This window comes from Onychostoma macrolepis, chromosome 08 (genome assembly GCF_012432095.1).
Source record: "Onychostoma macrolepis isolate SWU-2019 chromosome 08, ASM1243209v1, whole genome shotgun sequence".
Lineage (NCBI taxonomy): Eukaryota > Metazoa > Chordata > Actinopteri > Cypriniformes > Cyprinidae > Onychostoma > Onychostoma macrolepis.
Window position 1 is genome coordinate 4,436,966 of NC_081162.1, and position 22,358 is coordinate 4,459,323.

A 22,358-nucleotide genomic window follows, 5' to 3' on the forward strand; every position below is an offset into this window, starting at 1 on the left:
ATGAACATTTTGTCATAATTTACTCACCCTCATGTCATATAAATGTTTCTTTTATTATGCTGAACACAAAAGAAGATATTTTAAAGAATTTTGAAGAACCAAACAGTTGTTTGTCCCCATTGACTTCCATAATAGGGAAATAAGTACTGTTTGATTACCAGCATTCTTCAATCTATCTTCTTTTATATTCAACATAAGAAAGAAATTCATACAACATGAGGGTGAGTAAATGATGACAAAATTTTCATTTTGGGGTGAACTATTTCTTTTAAGAATTAAGTTTTGGTCAGATGTAAGAGTGAGAGTATCAGATGACTCCTCCTTTCTTCTTTTATTTTGGGGCACCAGATAAGGAATTTCACTTTTACAGTTAAAACAATCAAAGAATCAGAAATTTTGTCAGCTGACCAGTCTGAAGGATTTATGGGATATTGGATAACTTGTAGTAACCACTACAATGCCCAGATGGTGTAATTACACAATCTACCAGCAGGCGCTAACGGGATCATTTTAAGCGACCAGCCCGACACTGACTCCTTGGCTCAGACAAGCCTAACAGAATGTTCTGTAGGAACACTCCAAATCCAGATTTCCAGATGTTTTCAAAATTTTCAATTTGTTAGACAATCTAAACTATCTAATATAAAAAGCTGACATTAATATAAAAAGTAAATATTTACTTTTAGGTCATTTTAAATAGTGATAAATTATAATGTCAAGTTTGATTACTCATTCTGCCCAGCTTACAATTGCCAGTAATGACTTAATCACAGCTTGACTTGATTTGATTATTATTGTTTTCATATATTGTATGGAATGTATTTAATATTTTCCTTTAGGTTATTATACGCACAATTTTAAAGTGAAAAGTAAAGTTGTGAATTGTTTGAGTTTGCTTATGTAAAGCTATAAAGGTTATAGATCAGGGTTCCTCAAATCTTTCCCTGGAAGACCAATCTGCTGCAGAGTTTAGCTCCAACCCTGATCAAACTCACCTACCTGTGATTTTCTAATGATCTTGAAGACTCTGATTAGCATGCTCAGGTGTGTTTGATTAGGGTTTGAGCTAAACTCTGCAGGAGTGAGCCAGATTTGAGGATGCCTGCTATAGAGTATACCCTCTAAAGAAGCATTGTGGTTGGAGGAATACCCATAATCCCTTGTTTGATAAAAACATGGGGAATTACAAAGATGTGTACATTAATTGTTATTTAGAATTAAATGTTGACAATAAATTTGTGTTTTTGATGTTTTAAATTTTTAGGTCACCATTAGTGTGATTAGTGTTGTGGTTAGGTTTGCCCAGTTCTTTGAATTTATCAATATTATCAACAGCGAAGCAATTTTAAGTTTATTAACTTTCAGGGCTAGACAGTTGTAGAAACTTTTTTCCCTAAAGTCACAATGTTATGGATGTAATGACATCATTTTTTTTCTGTATTGTGACATACATTTGGGTATTCTCTCCATCTGTTGTTGTTTAGACAGAGGAAGATATGAATGTAAGACTTGGATTGTAAGAAAGGGTCAGGGTTAAAGTGATTACAAAATGATTGGTGAAGTCCAGCATAGTCGATTCACCAGAATATTAAAGCATTTTCATTAATTGAGACCATTTAATTAAAAAGTGCAATGTCGAAAAAACTATTTAAAAAAATAAACAAGAGCATGGATGAATTGTTCACAGTAACAACTTTCATACAATAATCAACTTTCAACAAATTCTTAATATTGTGTCAGATGTTTTTGCTTAGGAAGCTTGATTTAACTTAAAATAATAGTGAACAACCATTCTACCTCAAAAACTACTTGGTACAACTAACTACTGAAGTTAAGAAAACCCCAAAATATTTTGCAGCTGCTTACTTCGTATAACTCATCTTTTGTTATTTTATACAGGTGAATGAATCACAAATTTCTGTGAATTGACTTTCAGTAAAATAGCACAAGCTAGTCTGAAACAACTGCGGACAGTTGCTATGGTAGGCCTGGTCAGTAACCTTTTTAAGGCGGGACTTAGTGCAGGGTCAATTGTTTTGCAGTTTCTAATACGTGACATCAGTATCAGAAGTGACCACAGTTTGTCTCTGACACATCAAGCTTATCTCTAGTGGCCAGAAGTTTCATTTTGAGGCCACCCATCCATCTATTCCTCACATTTGTCCTCGTGCTGGCATGAGGAGAGCCTACAGGGCCTTCACAGAAGGTCAGCTTGCATCTTCTCCGGCAGCTGACTCATAGTCACCTCGCTGTAGGATGTACCGATCAGCACACAGGCAGTCCTTTGAGGCAGGGTCTGTTGACAATGAGGGTCCGCCTCTGTGGAATGAAGACAAGCCCCATGGCTATCCGCCAGGCCATTGGAGAGTCGAGTGGAATTGCTAGCATCCTTGTTGCAGTGTAGAGATGTTTGCCGTTGAAGATCCTTCTCACCAGGCACAGGGCTTCCTTTGCACGGGCTGGAACATATTCGTTTTCGAATCTGAGCGGTGTCCCTGCTCAGAGATTTGCGAAAGTTGGGCTTGAATACCAGGTACACCACAGGGTTGTAGATGGTGGAGGATTTGGCAAAGATAGCTGCTAATGCAAAGGCTATAGGGGGAACTTTACTGGGTTCCACAAATGCGGCCCACATTGCCACAACAGCATAAGGGCTCCAGGCGGTCAGGAAACCAATGCACACTGCCACTGAGAGCTATGAAAGAATCAGAAATAACTCATGAGAACATTTCCACACTTTCTGGAGAAAAGAAATACATGAGTAATTCTTCATTTGCAGTTGCAAAGCACTGTTGTACTTTGAAACATTAGAAATTAAATCCCCCTTCATTCATTAATTTTATCCCTTAACACAAATAATCAAAATGATGTGAAAATAAAGTCTTCTTCCTTAAAATGGCTTGAAAATAACTCTACATCCTTTCCTCATTTAGTATATACAGATCCATTAATATGCAAATTAGTCCCGTCCTCCACTCATTTACACAAGCTTGGACTACCTATTCTACTTTCACTTTGTTAATTTATGTAGTTAATGCTGTACAATATTGGATTTAAAGCTGCAGTCCGTAACCTTTGGCGCTCTAGCGGTTAATAAACAGAACTGCGTGCGTGTTGCGGAAGGACATTGTAGCCAGAGCTACTTTTCTCTGTTTATGTCTATGACGAATCACGCAGGTACCAGGCTACTCCGCAGCTGTACCTACCCGAACCAGTCTAAATAGTCAGAATATAAACACTTATTATAGGTGTACCGTAGTGATTCAGGACAAGCCAAAAAAAAGGTTTGGAAAATGGATTCATGGTGTACTTGCTCATTATATAAATTTGGTAAATTTTGAACACAAAAAAAGTTACGGACTGCAGCTTTAATTAGCCATACATGTTTGAATTAGAAACTGATTGCGAAAAAGAAGATGACGAGCAAATTATACAGTCTCATCTACAAGTCCATGTACAGTATCAGAACAGTAATGCATTTAATATATTGCTCTCTACAATGTCAGACACGTAACAGTAATTGATATCATTAGCCATTGTTTCCTGGAGCCGAGTCTGAAAATATTTCTTTTACATGACTCTTCGTGTCATTGCACCCGGTCCCTTAAAGGGGACCTATTATGCAAAAATCACATTTATAAGGTGTTTGAACACAGTTGTGTGGCATTCCGCCATTATTGTTTTCTTGCAACGTTAGCTGCTGGAGGTATACAATGTCAGCGCTAAACAGTGTTGGGCAAGCTACTTGGAAAATGTAGTGAGCTAAGCTAACAGTTACTCTTCAATAAATTAAGCTTCACTACACTAAAGCTATAGCCCTGGGAAATGTAGCAAGCTAAGCTACAGCAACATGGTAAAAGTAGTTTACTACATCTAAGCTATTTAAAAAAAAAATCATTTTTATATTGAACCAACATCATACCAAGTCAATGCTCTCTCAGTGATCAATAAAACTGTCAGTCAAGCAGATAGACAGGCATAAGAGTTCAGGTTAATTGTTTATTCAACAACTGTTACAAACCAATTTGTCAACAAAAATCATCATGTACATTTACCTCATATTGTGACACAGGCAAAATACATTTTTGCTGTTGGCCGGAAGTATTGTGGCTTTATTGTATACAGATACATTTATACAAAGGGTAACACTTAACAATAAGGTTCATTAGTTAACATTAGCTAACTAGTGTAGTTAACATGAACTAAGAATGAACAATACTTCTGCAGCATTTATTAATCTTAATATTAATTTCAACATTTACTAATGTATTATTAAAATCAAACGTTGTGTTTGTTGACATTAGTTTAATGCACTGTGAACTAACATGAACTACCAATGAACGACTGTATTTTCATAAAGATGAATAAATACTGTAATAAATGTATTGTTCGCTCATGTTAGTTAATACATTAATGAAATCTTATTGTATAGTGTTACCATATAAATGTATAGGCCAAAAGATAGGCTACGTTTATTTGCATCGTTGCATGTGTGATTATATTATTAACATTTCACCAAAATCAAGTTCAAATACTTAGTGTTTAACCGGCAAATGTTTTTTCACCGTCATTACCGCAGTACGTGCATCACATTTACGTTTTCATGAACTTGCAGGTCATACAGTTATCATATTATAAAAGATTTGACTGACAGTTTGAGGAGCCAATGGCGTTACGAGGTGTAGTGGTGGTGGCGTCACTTACTGGTCCAGGATCAGTGATCCTTACCCGTTTATATTCCTGATTTGAGCTTGAGTTTCAGAAATGCTATGGAAAAATGTAACGTTAGCTTTTGTTGATGCTACCGCACTACTTGATCAAAAATAGAGCGTCGCTACTGAAAAGCTATTTGATTCAGAAAACAGCGACGCTACCACCACTACTGAGAAATGTAGTTAAACTACTAGCGTCACTACTTGTAGCGATGCTACTGCCCAACACTGGCGCTAAAGAGGCATTAAGTGTTGTGTTTTGGGATGCACCAACGAACATAGGAATCTCCGTAGACTACCTCCATCTGAGCCACTGAGGACACTGTGGTTAAATTTAATTTTCGAAGGAAATATCCCAGAAAAAATCATTAGTCCCCTGTATGTTTAGGGATCAATACCAACACTTCATGTGGGAACGTCAGCTCCAGACAGTAGGTATCACGTGTTTGTTTTCCAAATTGCCTTTCTGAAAGAGCCTTGGCACTCTGTAAGGCTAATGTTGCTAAAGCTACCATTATGTCAGCCTGTTTTCACTGGTGCTGCCTTCATGTGCTACCAGAATGATCGTAAATAGGAATGTGGTAGTCGACCACTTGAATTTGTCCAGCTCATAATCACAAGTGGGACTTATAAAGTTTGTGATAGCATGCGAAGGCACCATGAGACCAGCTATGTCGTTATTTTTACTGCGCGACATCCTCCCCGTAAACATGCATTTATTATACACAGTACAATCAGATGACTGACTTTTAAACTGAGTATGTTTTGCTGTAAAGATAACAGGCTAATAGTGGAATGTTCATTTGTTTGCCAGAGCTTGAGCTCTTGAAGCTTCTCCCGCTTCTGAAAGGGGGCTGGGAGCACCAGCTCATTTGCATTTAAAGGGACATACACAAAAATAGCATGTTTTGGCTCATACCCTAAAAGTGGCTATTTTAACAAGCTAAAAAAAATTATCTGTGGGGTATTTTGAACTAAAACATCAGAGACTTTTTTTACATCTTGTAAAAAGGGGCATAATAGGTCGCCTTTAAGCAATGATACCTTACCTTCACAATAAGGATATGGGCATTTGTTGTCTTGGTCTGTGGTGACACATGTTGCTGTACTGCCTGCCGTGACCCACGTACAGTGATGAGGATCAGTATGTAGGAGAGGAGGATGATGGCAAGAGGCAGGGCATAGCAGAAGAGGAAGAGACAGATAATGTAGGACATGGACAAAGCATCCTGGCTTGGTGCATACCTGAAAGAGAGGACAAGACATATCAATGGTGTTGATAATCAGGGGCACCTCTGGAGTTTCTAGGGCCTCTGCTTATTTTTTTGGGCTGAAATCACTGATTGTCTGACCATTGTCTGAATCCTCCAAACCTTTTTTTTTTTTTTTTTGCATTACGGTGACCCTGATATGCCCTTGTTCATATGCCCAGATTGTTGGTATCACTGGGCTACCTGAGTGAGACTGAGAATTATTGGGGGTACATGAGCCACAACCCCCGTGGCCTAATGGATAAGGTACTGGCCTCCTAAGCCAGGAACTGTGGGTTCAAGACCCATCTTGGTGACCCAGAGAGGTTAAAGAGCATAGCCCAGAGGTGCAATGAATCAAAACCACCCTCTGCTAAGGCTTCTTCACTCACGTAGACACTCAAGTCTTTCTGAAAGCAAAGCTGCCACTGTGCTGTGCCAAATTGGTCATTGTCTAGCTAGCCAAAACTATAAAAAGTACTGTAGCACTTAAAGGGATAGTTCACCCGAAAATGAAAATTCTGGCATTAATTACTCGCCCTCATGTTGTTTCCAACCCATAAGACCTACGTTCATCTTCGGAACACAAATTAAGATATTTTGGATCAAATTTGAGAGCTTTCTGACCCTACAGGACATTGTTAAAATGGTCCATGTGACATCAGTGGTTTAACCTTAATTTTATGAAGCTACAAGAAAACTATTTGTGTGCAAAGAAAACAAAATAATGACTTTATTCAACAATTCTTCTCTTCTGTGTCAGTGTCCGCTGTGCATTCACAAGAGTACCATGATGCATGCGTGTTGTGCTGCTGACGCAGGAGCTGGCATTTTGACGTATGCGCTGCACCTTGTTTGCAAGCAGAAGAATGCACATGTATGCGTCTTGGTACTGTCATGAATGCATGTCAAAAACGGACACAGAAGAGAAAAAAATTGTTGAGTAAAGTCATTATTTTTGTTTTCTTTGTGCACAAAACGTATTCTCGTAGCTTCATAAAATTACGGTTGAAACACTGATGTCACATGGACTATTTTAATGAGGTCCTTACTACATTTCTAGGCCTTTAACGTGCAGGCCCATTGCTGTCTATGCAGGGTCAAAAAGTTCATCAAAAATTAATTAATTTGTTTTCCAAAGATGAACGAAGGTCTTGCGGGTTTGGAATGACATGAGGGTGAGTAATTAATGACAGAATTTTCATTTTTGGGTGAACTATCCCTTTAATTTAGGCCCTTTAAATTACATTTTTAATAAAGTCAAGTTGTTTTCAAAATACCTGGATATTGGATTTCTCCTATGGTGAGCAGAATATCACAGTGGGAGTGTGCTGGGCCCATAACCCAGAGATCGATGGACAGAAACCATTGTCTGCTACAGTCCAGTACAGTTCCATTGTCCAGGTGTAAAACACAAATCCTCTTAGTCCTGGGACTATTGGAAAACTGTACCAGTGTTTTGAGAAGCGGTTTAAGTAGACATTAATCTAGTTTAGTGTTTCTCAACTTCAGTCCTTGGGATCCATTTCTCAGAATGTTTTAGATTTCTCCCTATCTAACCAAAAACCCGCTGACTTTGGGGCTTAAACCACTTCCATATTTTAAAAAGTGTCGTAAAAATCCTCTTAGTCTTGAAACTACCATATATCAATGCTGCATGAACGCTCTGAGGAGCTGTTGAAGCAGACATTGATTTAGATCACTATGTTTGTGTTAAAAATACAATTTAAAAGTCACTGAACCACCTGACCAAGACTGAGAAGTATTGGGGGCACATGAGACCCAGCCACAGTGGCCTAATGGATAAGGCACTGAGACAAGCCAAGGATTGTGGGTCAGTCCCATCTGAGGTGGTCTATTCTTTGAGAAGGTGCAGTTAATGTGGGCATAAACCTGTTCTGGGAATGGTAGGTGTGAAAGCGAAAGAATGCTTGGCCTATAACCCAGGGGTTAGCGAATCCTTTCCTTATAAAAAGGCTCAAACCCTAAATCGAGCATATTCCATGATCCAGATGTGAAACACAAAACCTCTGGCACTATACAACACTGCATGAATATTTTGCAAAGTTGTTGAAGTAGATGGCTATGTCTGTTGGCCTTGTTCAAATGTTCAACTTGTAGGGTCACTGGGCTAGCTGACCGAGACAGAAAATTACTGGGGACAAAAAAGCCACAGCCTGATTTTCATGTCTCCACTCTACTATCCTATAAACAAAAGAAACTATTTCTAAAAATAAAACCATAAAAAGAGTGGAGTAATTTTGTTAGAGAGTGCTCCATGTGATCTCAATAGAACATTCAATGCATTAGATTACTTTAACAAGTGTGTCATTTTTTGATGCTAAAATACTTTTTTCCTATCCCAGTTCATTTTGCAACTATAAATAAGCCATTTGTAGGTTAATATTCCAAAAAGTGAAAAGTACAATGTAGCTCTGTGTAAGCAACTACCCAGAACGCAAACACACACACACACACACACACACACACACACACAAGCAAGCACTTAGAACACCTGGGCAACTACAATGCCCAGACAATCACGCAGACAACCCTAGTATTGTGGCAGCGAGCTGAAGTGCCACTAATAGCATATAAATTACACATATCACCTTTAGGCTGACTTTTTGGCTTTCTTTGTCTGTTTTTCTGAGAATCTTTCAGTGCTCCCATTAACATCCTCCCAGGCACTTACCAGTCTATGCAGCATGCTGTCCCGTAGGGTTCAGGGCCATAGTGACCCCAATTTGTCAAGGGACCCACAGCAAACACCATGGCATAGCACCACACCCCCACTATCATCAGACAGGCATGAGGGTAGGAGAACTTGTTACCTATTAAAGAAAGCAAAATCACAGAAGCATTCATTTAGCACAACGTATGAATCACTATTAAATGTTTTATACTGTGTTGGAGAATATTACATATATACAAAAAATGAAAATAAATTTTGAAAGCAAAATGTTTTTTTCTTTTAGAAGCACATCACTTCCTGTTGGCCCAATCCATTAATTTCCCACATGTGCTTACGAGGGAAAGATTCTGTACCAAGAAAGCTATACTGTGGTAAGATGAGTTATCGATCAAACATCAGTCATCCTTATTCTTGTAATTTGTCAGAAGTTCATGAATAAATTTTTTTTTTCTGTCTTTTTTTTTTTTTTTTAAAGGAGACCATAGAACATTGAAGTCATGAACAAAATGTGCTGTAGGGGTGACATATTTTTTTAGGCCAAAACCTATATGCGAATTCGCATTTTAACACTTGTTCCATTGTCGTGAAAAAGGTTAGGCCATTTTTACAGCCTCGTTGTGTTTATAACATTGTGTTTATTATTGCATCTTGTAAACCGTTCGAACTAAAACTTTCAGCAAATTGTTTTCATTAATTTAGTTTTTTATAAAAACTGAAAGAGCTATCAGAAGCTTAACTGTGGAGACGTTAAAGTCATGTATTTTATTTTACCCAGGCTGTCTGAGAGAATGAGTTCACGGGCTAATTAATATATGGGTCATTGACGTATAAGGATTTTAATCAACAATAGATATTATAATAGAAATTATAATATCTAATGTAATTGTTCAAACATTAAGAATGTCGTGTACACATAAATTCATATTAAAATTAAAAATTAAGTTATTTTAGTGTTTTTTCATCTAGATCAGGGGTGGGCAAGCTCCGCCCTTCCAAGCCATTTTCCTTCGGAGTTTAGCTCCAACCCTAATCAAACACACCTGAACCAGCTAATCATTGTCTTCAAGTCTACTAGAAGGCTACAGGCAGGTGAGTTTTTATCAGAGTTGGATCAAATCTCTGCAGGAAAGTGGCCTGGAAGGGCCAAGTTTATCCATCACTGATCTAGACGAATTGGCCGTAGCCTTAAAAATGTCATGTGGTTCGACCATGATTTATATGAAAATTAAATTAAAAAAAAAAAAAAAAATTTTTTTTTTTTAAATGTTCTCAGTAATTAAAGTGTTTAGAAAAAAAGTGTTTGCATTTAATTGGAGTTTTTGTAAATAATGACCTCTTATTTTTGTTTTATAAGTCTTAATCTAGCATTCAGCATATCCCGTTAAAAATGTCACCGCTCGCCACTGGTATAAAGTCATTGTATAGGCTTTAAAATTCATAAAAGTTGCGTTCATTTGTGAAGATTTTCATGAACAAAAAATGTCTGTAATGATCAATAAGCCAATGAAATTCTTTAGGGTTTGGTCAAGGGAACCAGGGTGATGCTATTGTCCGCGTTGGCCTATAAAACTACGGCTCTGCAGCATTATATAGGGCTTGTCCTTGTCACATGGGCCCAAGCAGGACCTCAAAGCAATTCTATTGGCTTGAAAAAACCTTTTAATGAGAACCTTGATCTATGTCTGATTATACAACCTTAAAGTTAAATGCATGATATATTCTGTCATATGTAAAAATTACTATTAATGTCTTGTAAATGCATGCATAATGGTAATTTACAGAAGCATACTAGCCTAACATATTTCTAGCTTGCTAGCTTAGGCCTATACTTTACAGGTCGCTTACCATACACATACAGTATACGCAAATCTTCATGCATTTGATAGGACATTACAAACCTTGACTCTACATCATTGGTCTCAAACTCAATTCCTGGAGGTCCACAGCTCTGCACAGTTAAGCTCCAGCCAGCTCCAAATCACACCTGCTTGGAAGTTTCTAGTCTTCAGGATTACCTTGATTAGCTGGATCAGGTGTGTTTGATTAGGGTTGGAGCTAAACTGTGCAGAGCTGTGGCCCTCCAGGAATTGAGTTTGAGACCAATGCTCTACATGGACCCATTTTATTGGATGGACCCAACTGTTTATGACATCGTGACCAGAAAGTAAAATGTAAGGAATGTTAAAATACTGTTTTTATTTATGAAATCCTCTGTTAAGCATAGATGGCAGTACACAGGCTGCATTCTTATCTGTGCGTCAGCTGAGCAACTACCATTGAGATGAATGGGAATTCTTATGCACATTTTGGTTACTTGCAAGGGCTTTTTTAGAATGTTGTGTCCTGCGAGATGCGAGCAAAACAGTCAAACATGCCTGTCCAGCACAAGCTTACATGGAATATGGAAAAGTAGCACAGTGGAATTTAAAAAAGGCCCCCAACAGTGCTTCCACAACAAACTATAATATACTACATTACTCTAAAATTTTGACATCTATTAGGTGCAGAGCTAAAGACTCACAACCTATCTGGCAACATGCCTTCTAAAATAAGGCTTCAATCCCAAATATGTTTGCTTCTCTTCCACCTACAGAATCCATTCGTTCACCTGCTGTCCTCCTTGCCATCTTAATCTCTGTTCTCAAGCTCACCCACATGCTGTTAAACTGCTCCTATCTCCCACACACCTTCATCTTTTCAACAGTCAGTCAAATGCTGAAACTGACAAAACTAATGAACTCTAATGAGGCCAACCGCTCCTGTCCAGACGTGGGAGTATTGACCAAAAGCCAAACGAACACTGGGCGTCTAGAGTCTGATAAAAGGTAGAATATCCAATAATCACACTGAAAGCCATAAGGTAATGAATTTCCCTTTGGGGTGCATCGCGGCAGCACAGAAGGGATTCATGCAGCTACATCCGATTCTTAATTAAGATATGGAGGGGGGCCAAGGAGGAAGATAAATGTATAGTGGTGTGAAAGGTGTCGAGGAAGAATACCATAGTTTGGGAAGCAGACTTTGAGGCAGCAGACGGATGAGAGAGCGGTGAGATTTGTCAGGCTGGACAAACCGAAGAGCACGCCACATACAGCATAGCATAAACATGTCAGCTCTCCAAACAGCCACCTGAGACAATGAGAGAGAGGCAAGTAAAGAAAGCAATGGACAGTAATTTTTGAGTTTTCAATAAAACCATCTTTACATTCCAAATATAGCACAGAAGCCAGTCTGAAATGGCTGAAAAAAACAAACAAACAAAAAAAAAACATTGCCACAGAGTTATGATATGTGGCATCACATGCACATTGTTATGGAAGCTGGTTAAAAAAGGTAATAACTGAATAATTTTAATAATTGAATAATGATTCATTAAAACTTAATTTTATTCTCAGAATGTGACTTTATATCACAATTTTAAAAATAAATTATTTCTCCTAATTACTCATTTTTAAAATGTTGTATCTTATAACTTCTATACATTTCTTGTAATTGGAATTTTATATCTCACAATATGATTTTACCTTACAGTTGTGACTGTATACCTTACAATTGCTACTTTTTTCCTTATATTTGCAGCTTTATTTCTTGGAAATATGATTTTATATCTCTCAATATAATTTTACATCTCAATTACCATCTTATTTCTTGTGATTGTGATTTTTTGATCTAAAAAATCTCTCTTTGTCATACAATTTGAACTGCATATTTCACAATTGCTTTTATTTCTCATAATTGCAATGCTTTATTTCTTTGAAATGTGATTTTTAGCTCGCAATATGATTTTAAATCTTTAATTAATAATTTTAATTTTACCATTTTATTTCTTGTGATTGTGATTTTTTTTTTATCTCAAAATGTGATTTTATGACTATAATTCACAATAGCTAATTTATTTCTCATGTTTGCAACTTTCTAGTTATGATATTATATCTCACGATATAATTTTGTATCTCACAACTCTTTTGATTGTTTTTCTCATCTCATAATGCGATTTTATTTCTTGCAATTGTGACTGTATATCTCACAACTGCCATTTTAATTGCAACATTATTTCACATAATTATGACTTTATATCTCACAATATAAATGATCTCACATTGCCTTTATTTCTTGTGATTGTGATTTTTATGTCTTACATGATTTTATATCACACAACTGTGACTTTTGTGAATGTTGCAACTTTATATCTTTTAATTGCAACTTTTCTTGAAATTAATATAACACAATGAGACCATTTATTTATTTTAAACTTTATCTCAGAATTATCAGTTTTATTTTAACCCTTGAGATTAAAAAATGCTTCCATAAATTGTTGATTCTGGTAATAACACATAAAACAAGACATATTCTTATTGTCATGAAAACAGCAAAGTCTAACACTGTGTCTCAACCATCTGCAACATGATAAAATGTCATAAAATGCTGCACTGTTGGTTGCTAGTAGGTGTTCCTATTCAACTGAAATATCCAGCTGTATAAAATTTGTCACATTGTGGCACAGTGTTAGGCAGTTCTGCTGCAGCTTTGGTTCTGTGTCAATGAAATGATGCATCAGAGCTGCTTTAGACTTTGTCTCTGATACGGGGGTGAGCATATTTTAGCACAGACTTCTTGTGGCGTCTGCCTACTTGTGAGCAAAGGCGGATGGAATCGCCAAGGGAAAGAGAGTAACTGTCATCCCAAGGTCACTAATAGATAAATTTATGATGAAGAATTCTGCCGGCTTGAGAGATGATCTCTTACGATACGCAACAAGGAGCAGGATGCCATTTCCCAAGAGTGACAGAATACCTAAAAAGAGAAAGAAATGCATTTAGTGAATAGTCACTTCCACAATCACTTTGTTTTTCCTTGTTCTAACACCCTGCAACCCCTGTTTTACTGTTTTGTTATTGCTCTGACAGCTTGGCAAGACCTGAAACTGCTATGATTTATTCTGGCACTTTATGATTTGAAGTCACCCTTTAAACTGTCATATGTCCTCTTGCTCCGTTTGCCAATGACCTCTGAAGTTTTGATCTAACATACCTTTAGACTTTAATGTTCACAATATAGCTGTATCTCAAGCATCAAATTTTGGATAAAACCACTTACCAAATGCATAAATATAAGGGTTACATGATTGTGCACCAATCATAAACATATAACTCAAATTTAACGAAGTCGAATGAAACACAAATATTTAGTTGTGGGATCAATTTGTAGACCAGCCATCAAGGCTACTTTGTCATGGGTTCCCTCAGATATTACATGTTGGTTTTAAAATGGTGTTTTTTAGTGCATAACCTCACATCCTTGTGGTAAGTTTTGTAATGTTTATTTAGCTATATTTATATCATGACAACTTTCAAGATTTTAGCATGGTAATGGAGATGAAAATGTTAATGGATTTGGTCATAATTGATCTGCTATACTGGTGTTGCTGAATTGCTGATGCTGTTTTTGCTGTAGTTGTAGATTATTGCTGCTGGTGCTGCAAGCAAGTACGGGAACTTGCTACTGTCAATGCATTCATACAGTGGTGTGAGTATTTAAGACATACTGCTGCTGCACAAATAGCATATAAAATAACCCGTAGCAGATCTATACAGGTGGAGCTGGGGAGGGTGGAGGATTTCAGAGTAACTCTGAAAATGCGCTGCAAAATGCTCAGTGGACACTAACAAGCCATTTAAAAGTAGTAAGCTCATTGGCTGCATATGCAACATGAACCAATCAGCTTGTGCCAAGTCGTTTAACGCATTGAATATCATCAGTTACGTTAAGAACCCATCAGCCTGCATCATCTAGAGTTTCATGAAAGAACTTGGCATTTTCCAGGCAATGATGTAATGTGATTAAACCTCTGCAAATACCATGAGGTTCAGACAATTCAAAGTCATCATCTAGTGCAAATCACAGCTAACCATTCTATGAATTAGCAGTTTAGTGACAACAATAAAGTCTTAGCATTAAGGTCATACTTTCAAAATGTAGTGTTCTTATTCTAAGATGAAGTATATTTTGGTATCTGGGTTGGTGAAATTTTGTCCTATCCATTAATTTTTTCTAAACACTGAAAATGCAATTCATAATGTAAATGCAATGACTTTTATACATCTCTGCTAGGATCAAAATGTTTTTAATTTCTGAATTAAAATTAATTTTGATAAAGTCAAGATGGTCATCAATTCTGTCAATAAAGTGTCAGGGAGACAACCTTCCTGATAACATAAGAAAAAAAAAATATTAAAAGGATGAAATTCTTGAAAAAACAACTTCTTGTCTTTTGGTGTTTTTGACAACTTGTCTTTTGGTGTCATCTTTAATAATTCATGAGGGGGAAGTATATAGTACAAAAATAATATTTGTCATATTGTGCAACCAACAAAGTCTTGTGGTCCAACCAACATGCAGAGAGGACCCCTATAGGCCCTCAAAATATTAGGTATTGAGAGATTTTTATGACAAGGTAAAGTTAGTTATTTATAAAAAAAAACATATGATAAACCATATGATATCAACATAAATAAATCCTCATCCTATTTCTCCTCTCTCTCCTTCAACTTTACTGTCTCTCTCGACTGTTCTACAAATAAAAGGTAAAAAGTCCATAAATAATGTAAAAACTATCAGTTGTAAGTGAATGGACTCACAGAAGGTTGTGTATATAGAACCCATGAAGACATCGTGCTCCTTTGGGATTTTGGAAACAAAATGGGAAGTTTCCGTGGTATTTCCCATCTGCAGAAAAAAAAAGAAAAGACAAGACAAGAAGTTTAGATGAACAGTGGGGAAAGGATGAGGCTAAAGCTGTGGTAAAACAAGAACAAGTATTAAGCATTCATGAGCGAGCTGAGGGTTTTCAGGGCTGAAACAGGGGACTTTGTGGTTCAATGAACTTTTTGGTGAGTCCATTACAGTTGAGATTAGCAGCTCATCTCTCGGTGAAAAGAGCCAGATTCCCACTTGCAGCTAATGCCAACACAAAAATGTCCAGTCCAATTGCTTTATGGAACATGTTAAGAGGAAAGGGAATGGAAATGGATTTCTTTTGAGGATATGTACAGAAAATAAACTCTCCTAGTTCAATTTGTCCACTAAAATGGAGAATCATTTTTGTGATGTGTTTCTGAAATGTCATTTCTTTTAATGTAATTTCCACCACATCTTATATTATGTATTGTGTTTAAAATAATAATGTCACTTTTAAAATTTAAATACTGTATACTGTAACCAGTGCTGGGTGGATTACTTGAAAACTGTAGACCGTTACTGATTCCAAATTACATAACAAATATTGTAGTCTGTAACATAATCCATTACATTACACATTTTAAGTAATCTAGTCAGACTACTTTTAGATTACTTTTGACTTAACATGTTGTGTTAAGAGTTAATAACACGTTATTAACAACATGAAGTACATTAAACATTACATTGTCAAGAGTTCCCAAACTGGGGTCTGTGAAGGAACTGCAGGGAGTGTGTGTGTTTAACAAAAAAGAAGAATTAGAGAGAATCAATCAATTATGAATATTTTATTGCTATTGTGTGAATAAGATTACTTTTCATGTAATGGATAAAAAAGTAACTCTAGTCTGATTCCAAGTATATTAAAACTATTGTACTTGTATGTGCTTTTTGGAGCTTGACAGTTACAATCACCATCCTCTCATTCTTGTGCTTCATGGATCCACAGATTTTACAACTTGGGCAAGAAATAATGATTTCATTTGATAACCCTAATTTGAGAAGCACTGCCTTGCAAAAGCTAGTGCATTTGAAAGTATACAGAATAAATGAGGAGAACATGGGAAATATGTAAATATTATATGACAGTCTGTGTGGCTTTCATGTAACAAAAAGAAAAAAACTTTTTTTTTTTATTTAATTTGTTGGTTCTTATAAAAATCAACCCTTGAGACATAAGAACCCCTAAACAGTCAAATATGGAAAAAGCATGAAACTAAAAACAGCTATGTAGGAAATAGTTTGCCTGGGGAAATAGCTAATACAGTTTAATGGTTATTAAACCAAATATTTGACCACAGAATGCTACAACTGTCCAATCAGAATCAAGTGTCCAGAGCGCCGCCTTTTCCCTCTCAAAAGATAACACTTTTTTCCCACTAGAAGCTCACAAACACTTTCTTTTTTTTCTTCCTGTCCTTAAATCCTCCTGAAAACACACACGTATAAGCACTCATACAGGCCATGTGTATATGTGTGTGAATAGCTTATTCAGAATAGAGACATAAAGATGTTCATACACTGATATCCATTCAAAGGCAAAGCCGCTTACTATCTATACAGAGCCGGAGGAGTCAATGACCAAACTGTGCAAACGGCCTACTTTCTGGAGGCTGATAAATGTCAACTCAGCTGTTATGAAATGGAGGAGTGATGCTTCAGCCTGTGCCTGAGGTGTAGGGACACAGCTTGCATTTCTGTCAGGATAATGAGTCACCTTTATACAGATGCAAGCAGATACAAATAACAATCAGCATGAAAGATTAATAATGCAAATCATTTTATAATACGGGATTCTTGATTTGATTAGTGACCTAGAAATATTACAGAATGCTAATCATTTCTACTTTTCTTTGTTTAGCATTTTTGTTAAAACATTCTGTTAATGATCCCATTTAAAGAATAAAAAGCTAAATGTTTAATGTGTTGTCACATGCACATATGGTTTATGTGTTCATAGTGCTAAACAAAGGACAACACTTACGTGCTGACACCCAAATCCAGCACTATGTTTCAGTTCATGTTGGCAGTCTGTTCTCAATTCGCTCTGAAATAACTGCATGCAGCCAGACATCAGTTTTCTGTTGTTTTGTTTTCTCTTTTATTTTATTTAATGGTTGACTGCAGAAAGGGTACATGTAATTTGACTTAAAAGTACTTTTTTTTTTTTTTTTATGTGAACTGAGGACAAATGCTCTTTTTAGAATATTCTAATATTTCATGGAATTTCATGCAATGTTCTTGTTAAAAGATAGTGAGAGCCATAATTCAATGCCAGGTATAAAAACTACAAGAAAGACAGGCATAATCTTACATAATGCAAGTTTTAAAAAATATTCATGTACAGAGGAAATTGTATCAGGATGCATATGCATTTTTTGAATAAATGTCATAATTATTCTTTGTAACACTACTTTCTTTGTAACACAGCTTGAATTTTTGAATGTACAAAATGTCTTGTTCAGCCGCACTGTATGTGATTAGTTGACTTTACTAAATAAATAGCTAACTACAGTTAATTCAGTCCAAATGACAATTATTTATGCATGTCTGAAATATCTAAATAAAGTTGTTAATCAGACTTCAGTTTCAAGTTTACTGAATAAAGTGTAGCATGTTTACTAACGCAAAATGTTTCCTCATTTTTCCTCAAGTCAATTATTTACATTTAAAGTGGCTGAACAAGTCATATTGTCTTTAATGAATGATCAAATTCAAATAAAATAAATGTATTGCATTTAATTAATCACATTCAACAGTGTATGTAGTTGCAGACAGTGTACCTTTCTGTTTCTCAGCATTGCGGTGTAATTTATAATTAAAGTAATTTATATACAATTAATAAGGGCCAGGTCCGTGTGATTGTAATCAGAGAATATTACATTTTTAAATGCTCATAATCAGATTACAGTTACTTTTTGTGGATTACATGATTACATATTAAATTAAAACTTGGCAGTAACTTATTAATGATCCCTGATTCACATATTTCCAATGAGCCTTGGTTTAAAAAGCCATGTATGCTAGATAAATGTAGTTATTTTTGTACAGTGAGGCTCCTTGTATGGTCTTTCAAGGAAGACTAACCATCACACTGTTGTTTGCTTTATGTAATGAAATGACAAATTAAGCAGAGCTCCTGCACGCTCATCTCACATGATTCCTGCTCTGTGGCAGTGAGAAGACTCATTACCAGCTCATGCCGAGCACGTCTCTCCACCTGTATTAAAATCCTGAAAGAGTAATTTCATCAAAAAGCTGTCATAATGCCAAAACCAGTTTCCTGCTCAAGACCTGAATAGAATGTAATGACTACTACCCTAATAAGCTGAAGAAACAGATGAGCCCTGGCTTGAGACTGCACAGATGGGATAGAAACAACTAGACATTCATACTATTCAGAAATTAGTTAAAGTTTGATTTAGAAATTAGAAAACTTTTTTACTTTTCCATTTTGTTTTGCTTATTATTGGCATTGACATGGACATAACAGAGAAAAATGCAAACATATGAAATAAACATCTGTCGGTGTTTAGCATTTGAATAATTATGTAATTAGCATACACATCATTAACTGCTACACAGCACTGAACATTTCAACAACTGTAGTCCATTCATGTACTTGCATCAATGTGAAAATGTGTTAAAACGATCATTCTCCCAAAAATGAGCAGTATTATTTAGTCTCCCTTGTCATTTGAATATCTTTCATTGATATTTTGCGATTGAGCTGAGTCAGTCTATCTTTTTTTTATTATTTTTTTTTTATTTATTTTATTTTTTTTACAATTTTTATCACAAGTGCATTTAGAAAATCTTTTACAGAATTGTATATACAATTGCTTAGTGCTTTTTCTAAGTTGAAGAGTTTGGATTTATTGTATTGTTTGTTGAATCTGTATCTGTCATGTAACACCCACTGAAATTCATACATTTAAAATACAATCAACCAACCAAGACATAAAACAAAGTATAGGATATATATATATATATATATATATATATATATATATATATATATAATAACATCTTAGAATTCACTCAACCAACTTCATCAGGTGCATCCTGGATTACTTTTTAAACATTATTAAAGTTGCAGCTGGACACTAACCATAAACCTAACTCCAGCCCCTTCTCTTTTTTCATTTTTTTTTTTATTATTTTTTTTTAGCCAAGGCAAATGTCTTTGTGTCAAAAAAGAAAACAAACATTGTCAAGCAAGTTTACAATCTTTGGATAACTTGAAATCTATACACTGAAAGGGAACTGGAGCTGTCAAAAAATAAGCACCATAAAAGTAGTACATACAACTTGTGCACTATATATTCCATGTCTTTTGTAGCCATACAGTCTTTATTCGCTTAAAGTCACTAATTTTATTCCTTTAAAACTAATATTTGATAATCACAATGATATATTTAAATGTTTTTACTCATGGAAGTAATTTCTTCATTATTAAAATGTCTTGAATATAACTCTATACTCTTACTTTATTGAGTATATGTGGACTTCATGAATATGCTAATTAGTCCCTGCCTCCACTCAATTAGTGTTACAGTGTTTGTTTGTGTTTGTATAGTGCTCAATATTCCGTTGACAAGCCTTTTTCCCATGACTAAGACGAGAGGACAATAAGGTCAATAAACGATTACTATGACTGTATCAACATGCAATTTCGTTGACGAAAAAAGACGAGACTAAAATGTATAAAACATTTTTTTTTTTTTAACTTTACCAAAAACCTCTTTATTTTCGTCAAAAAAAAAAAAAAGGAGACAAAATGTTATTGGGGACTGCTCTACACAACTCTACTACACGAGCTTTCATATGTGCGGTTGCCAAATATCAAAAAAAAATTATTTTATTATTTTTTTTAATAAAACTGGACTAAAATACTTGAAATTTTCTTTGATTAAAACTAGACTAAAATGTTGAGACTTTTAGTCGACTAAAACTTGACTAAAACTAAATAGGATAAGGTTGACTAAATATGCTAAAAACTAACAAGGACATTTAACACGGGACTAAGACTAAAATTGAAAATAGCTGACAAAATGAACACTACACTCAATAACACCAGCTCAGACCTGCTCCACTTTCACTCAGGTAACTGAAGTAGTAAACACTACACAATGACAAGGGGTGATCTTGGATGAATGGTTATCGCTATGTCATTCAAGCACAATTGAGTAGGATAAACTTTTTATCCACTAAGAAAAATGTGCATAAACTACGATGGAAACACATTTACCGAATAAATTCCACCATGCACATAAAAAAAAGTCACGTGACTTTGCACGATGGGACGGGATAACTTGACTAATCAGCAGACCGATCTCGTTGCACAGCATCTTAAATGTTGTTTTGGTCATTCTGAAATGCATAAGCAAAGTCTGTCATCAAAGTATTTCTGTAAACAAACAGCAGGCATCCACCTCTGAAAGCAATGACAGCATTTGTTGTGTTTCATCTGCTCGCAATGAGGAGCAAGTCATTTATCATATATGAAATTTTTTATATTCAGTGGCTTTTCCTACTTTTATTAGTGATATTTAGTGCCAGTTTATGAGGAAGTGACGATTTTGTTCTCTCTGAGTCTGACTCGTTGGATGGAGGCTTCACTGGCAATATAATATAATGGTGCTTTATTGGAATATTGTTTTATGCGATATTCCAGTTTTGCGCATAAGTTAAATTTGCATCTTTGGATAGAAACATAGCTACTGAGTGAATTTATTCAAATTCTGAATAGAGTATAGCCTAGAAAGCACGCAAAGAGAGCTTCCCTTCGCTGAAAAGCTGTCACTCATCTCAATTCATCGCAATCTCAAAAAAGTTCATCTGTAGAGTTTAATCTGTGAAACTCTACACTGCACAACAAATCTCTTATTTATATCGCATCTACAGTTTGTTATAATGAGAGTGTTGGCGAGAGTGCAGAACAAAACTCAGGCGTTTTGAGCAGAGAGTGGATTCTATGTTAAACACCTTGGATTGGCCGTAATGTTCAAGAAATCAACAGATGTAGGCCTATCTGTAATTGTCTATATTGCTACACTGTGAGATGTGTTAAATAGAAACCTTTGACCAGTGAATTGACAGGACTGGTTACATGTTTGTGCTGAGAAAATAAAAACCTTTGGGGAAAAAAAAAAGATACTACAAAAGATACAGACAGAATTTACATTTTAGGTGATCTGTACCTTTAAGATAATGATTTCACACCTACTAATGGGCTACAGCACTGCAGTTACTATGTAACTGTGCTTTGAGTGTTTATCACATTTGTCATGTCTTTAGTCCTTTTGGTCCATTCCTATGTTGCAGTGATTAATATAGTCGTATAATCCGTTTATATGAGCTGTCAGGAGAGTTGTTAGCTCTAATGAAATGCCAGAGCTAGAGAGATGTTAAGGGCATATATCTTTCTGCTGTGTCTGACTGCGTTATCATGGGCAGAGACATAAAAACAGATGCTAAGGGAAGCATCGCTATTATTATTTCTCATAGGACTGGGGATTTAAATAAACACCTAATCCTGAGTATTAATCTTCGAGTATTAATCTTAATCTTCAACACTTTAGCATTTTGTCAATTGACTTTTTCATTTGTTTTCATTCGCGATCTTTACAATACACATTACATTACATATTTCATGGCACACTCGTTTTATGCGTTTTTGGCGCCACCTATTGTTGTAGGTGTATTATTGACATGTCAAAATCTATACCCTGAATATAAGACGAACGCGTTTTTTCAGATGTATTTCGAAGGAAAAAACATCGTCTTATATTCGGGTCAATACGGTGTATATATATAATACAGTATCTCACAGAAGTGAGTACACCCCTCACATTTTTGTAAATATTTGATTATATCTTTTCATGTGACAACACTGAAGAAATGACACTTTGCTGTCATGTGACTCGTTAGTGTTACAAGGTCTCAGGTGTGAATGGGGAGCAG

At 35.7% G+C, this 22,358-nt stretch overlaps 1 protein-coding gene across 1 annotated transcript in view; it reads right to left on the reverse strand.

The window, feature by feature from the left end:
• Positions 1-257: 257 nt before the first annotated feature.
• Positions 258-22,358, reverse strand: part of opn7d (opsin 7, group member d) — a 60,370-nt gene continuing 38,269 nt past the window's right edge. The window contains exons 2-7 of the mRNA XM_058785049.1: positions 15,296-15,383; positions 13,289-13,451; positions 11,659-11,786; positions 8,658-8,796; positions 5,762-5,957; positions 258-2,695 (exon numbers count right to left, since the gene is read on the reverse strand). Coding sequence (XP_058641032.1) covers positions 2,198-2,695; positions 5,762-5,957; positions 8,658-8,796; positions 11,659-11,786; positions 13,289-13,451; positions 15,296-15,383 — 1,212 coding nt within the window. The 3' untranslated portion in view covers positions 258-2,197. The remainder of the gene's footprint in view (positions 2,696-5,761; positions 5,958-8,657; positions 8,797-11,658; positions 11,787-13,288; positions 13,452-15,295; positions 15,384-22,358) is intronic.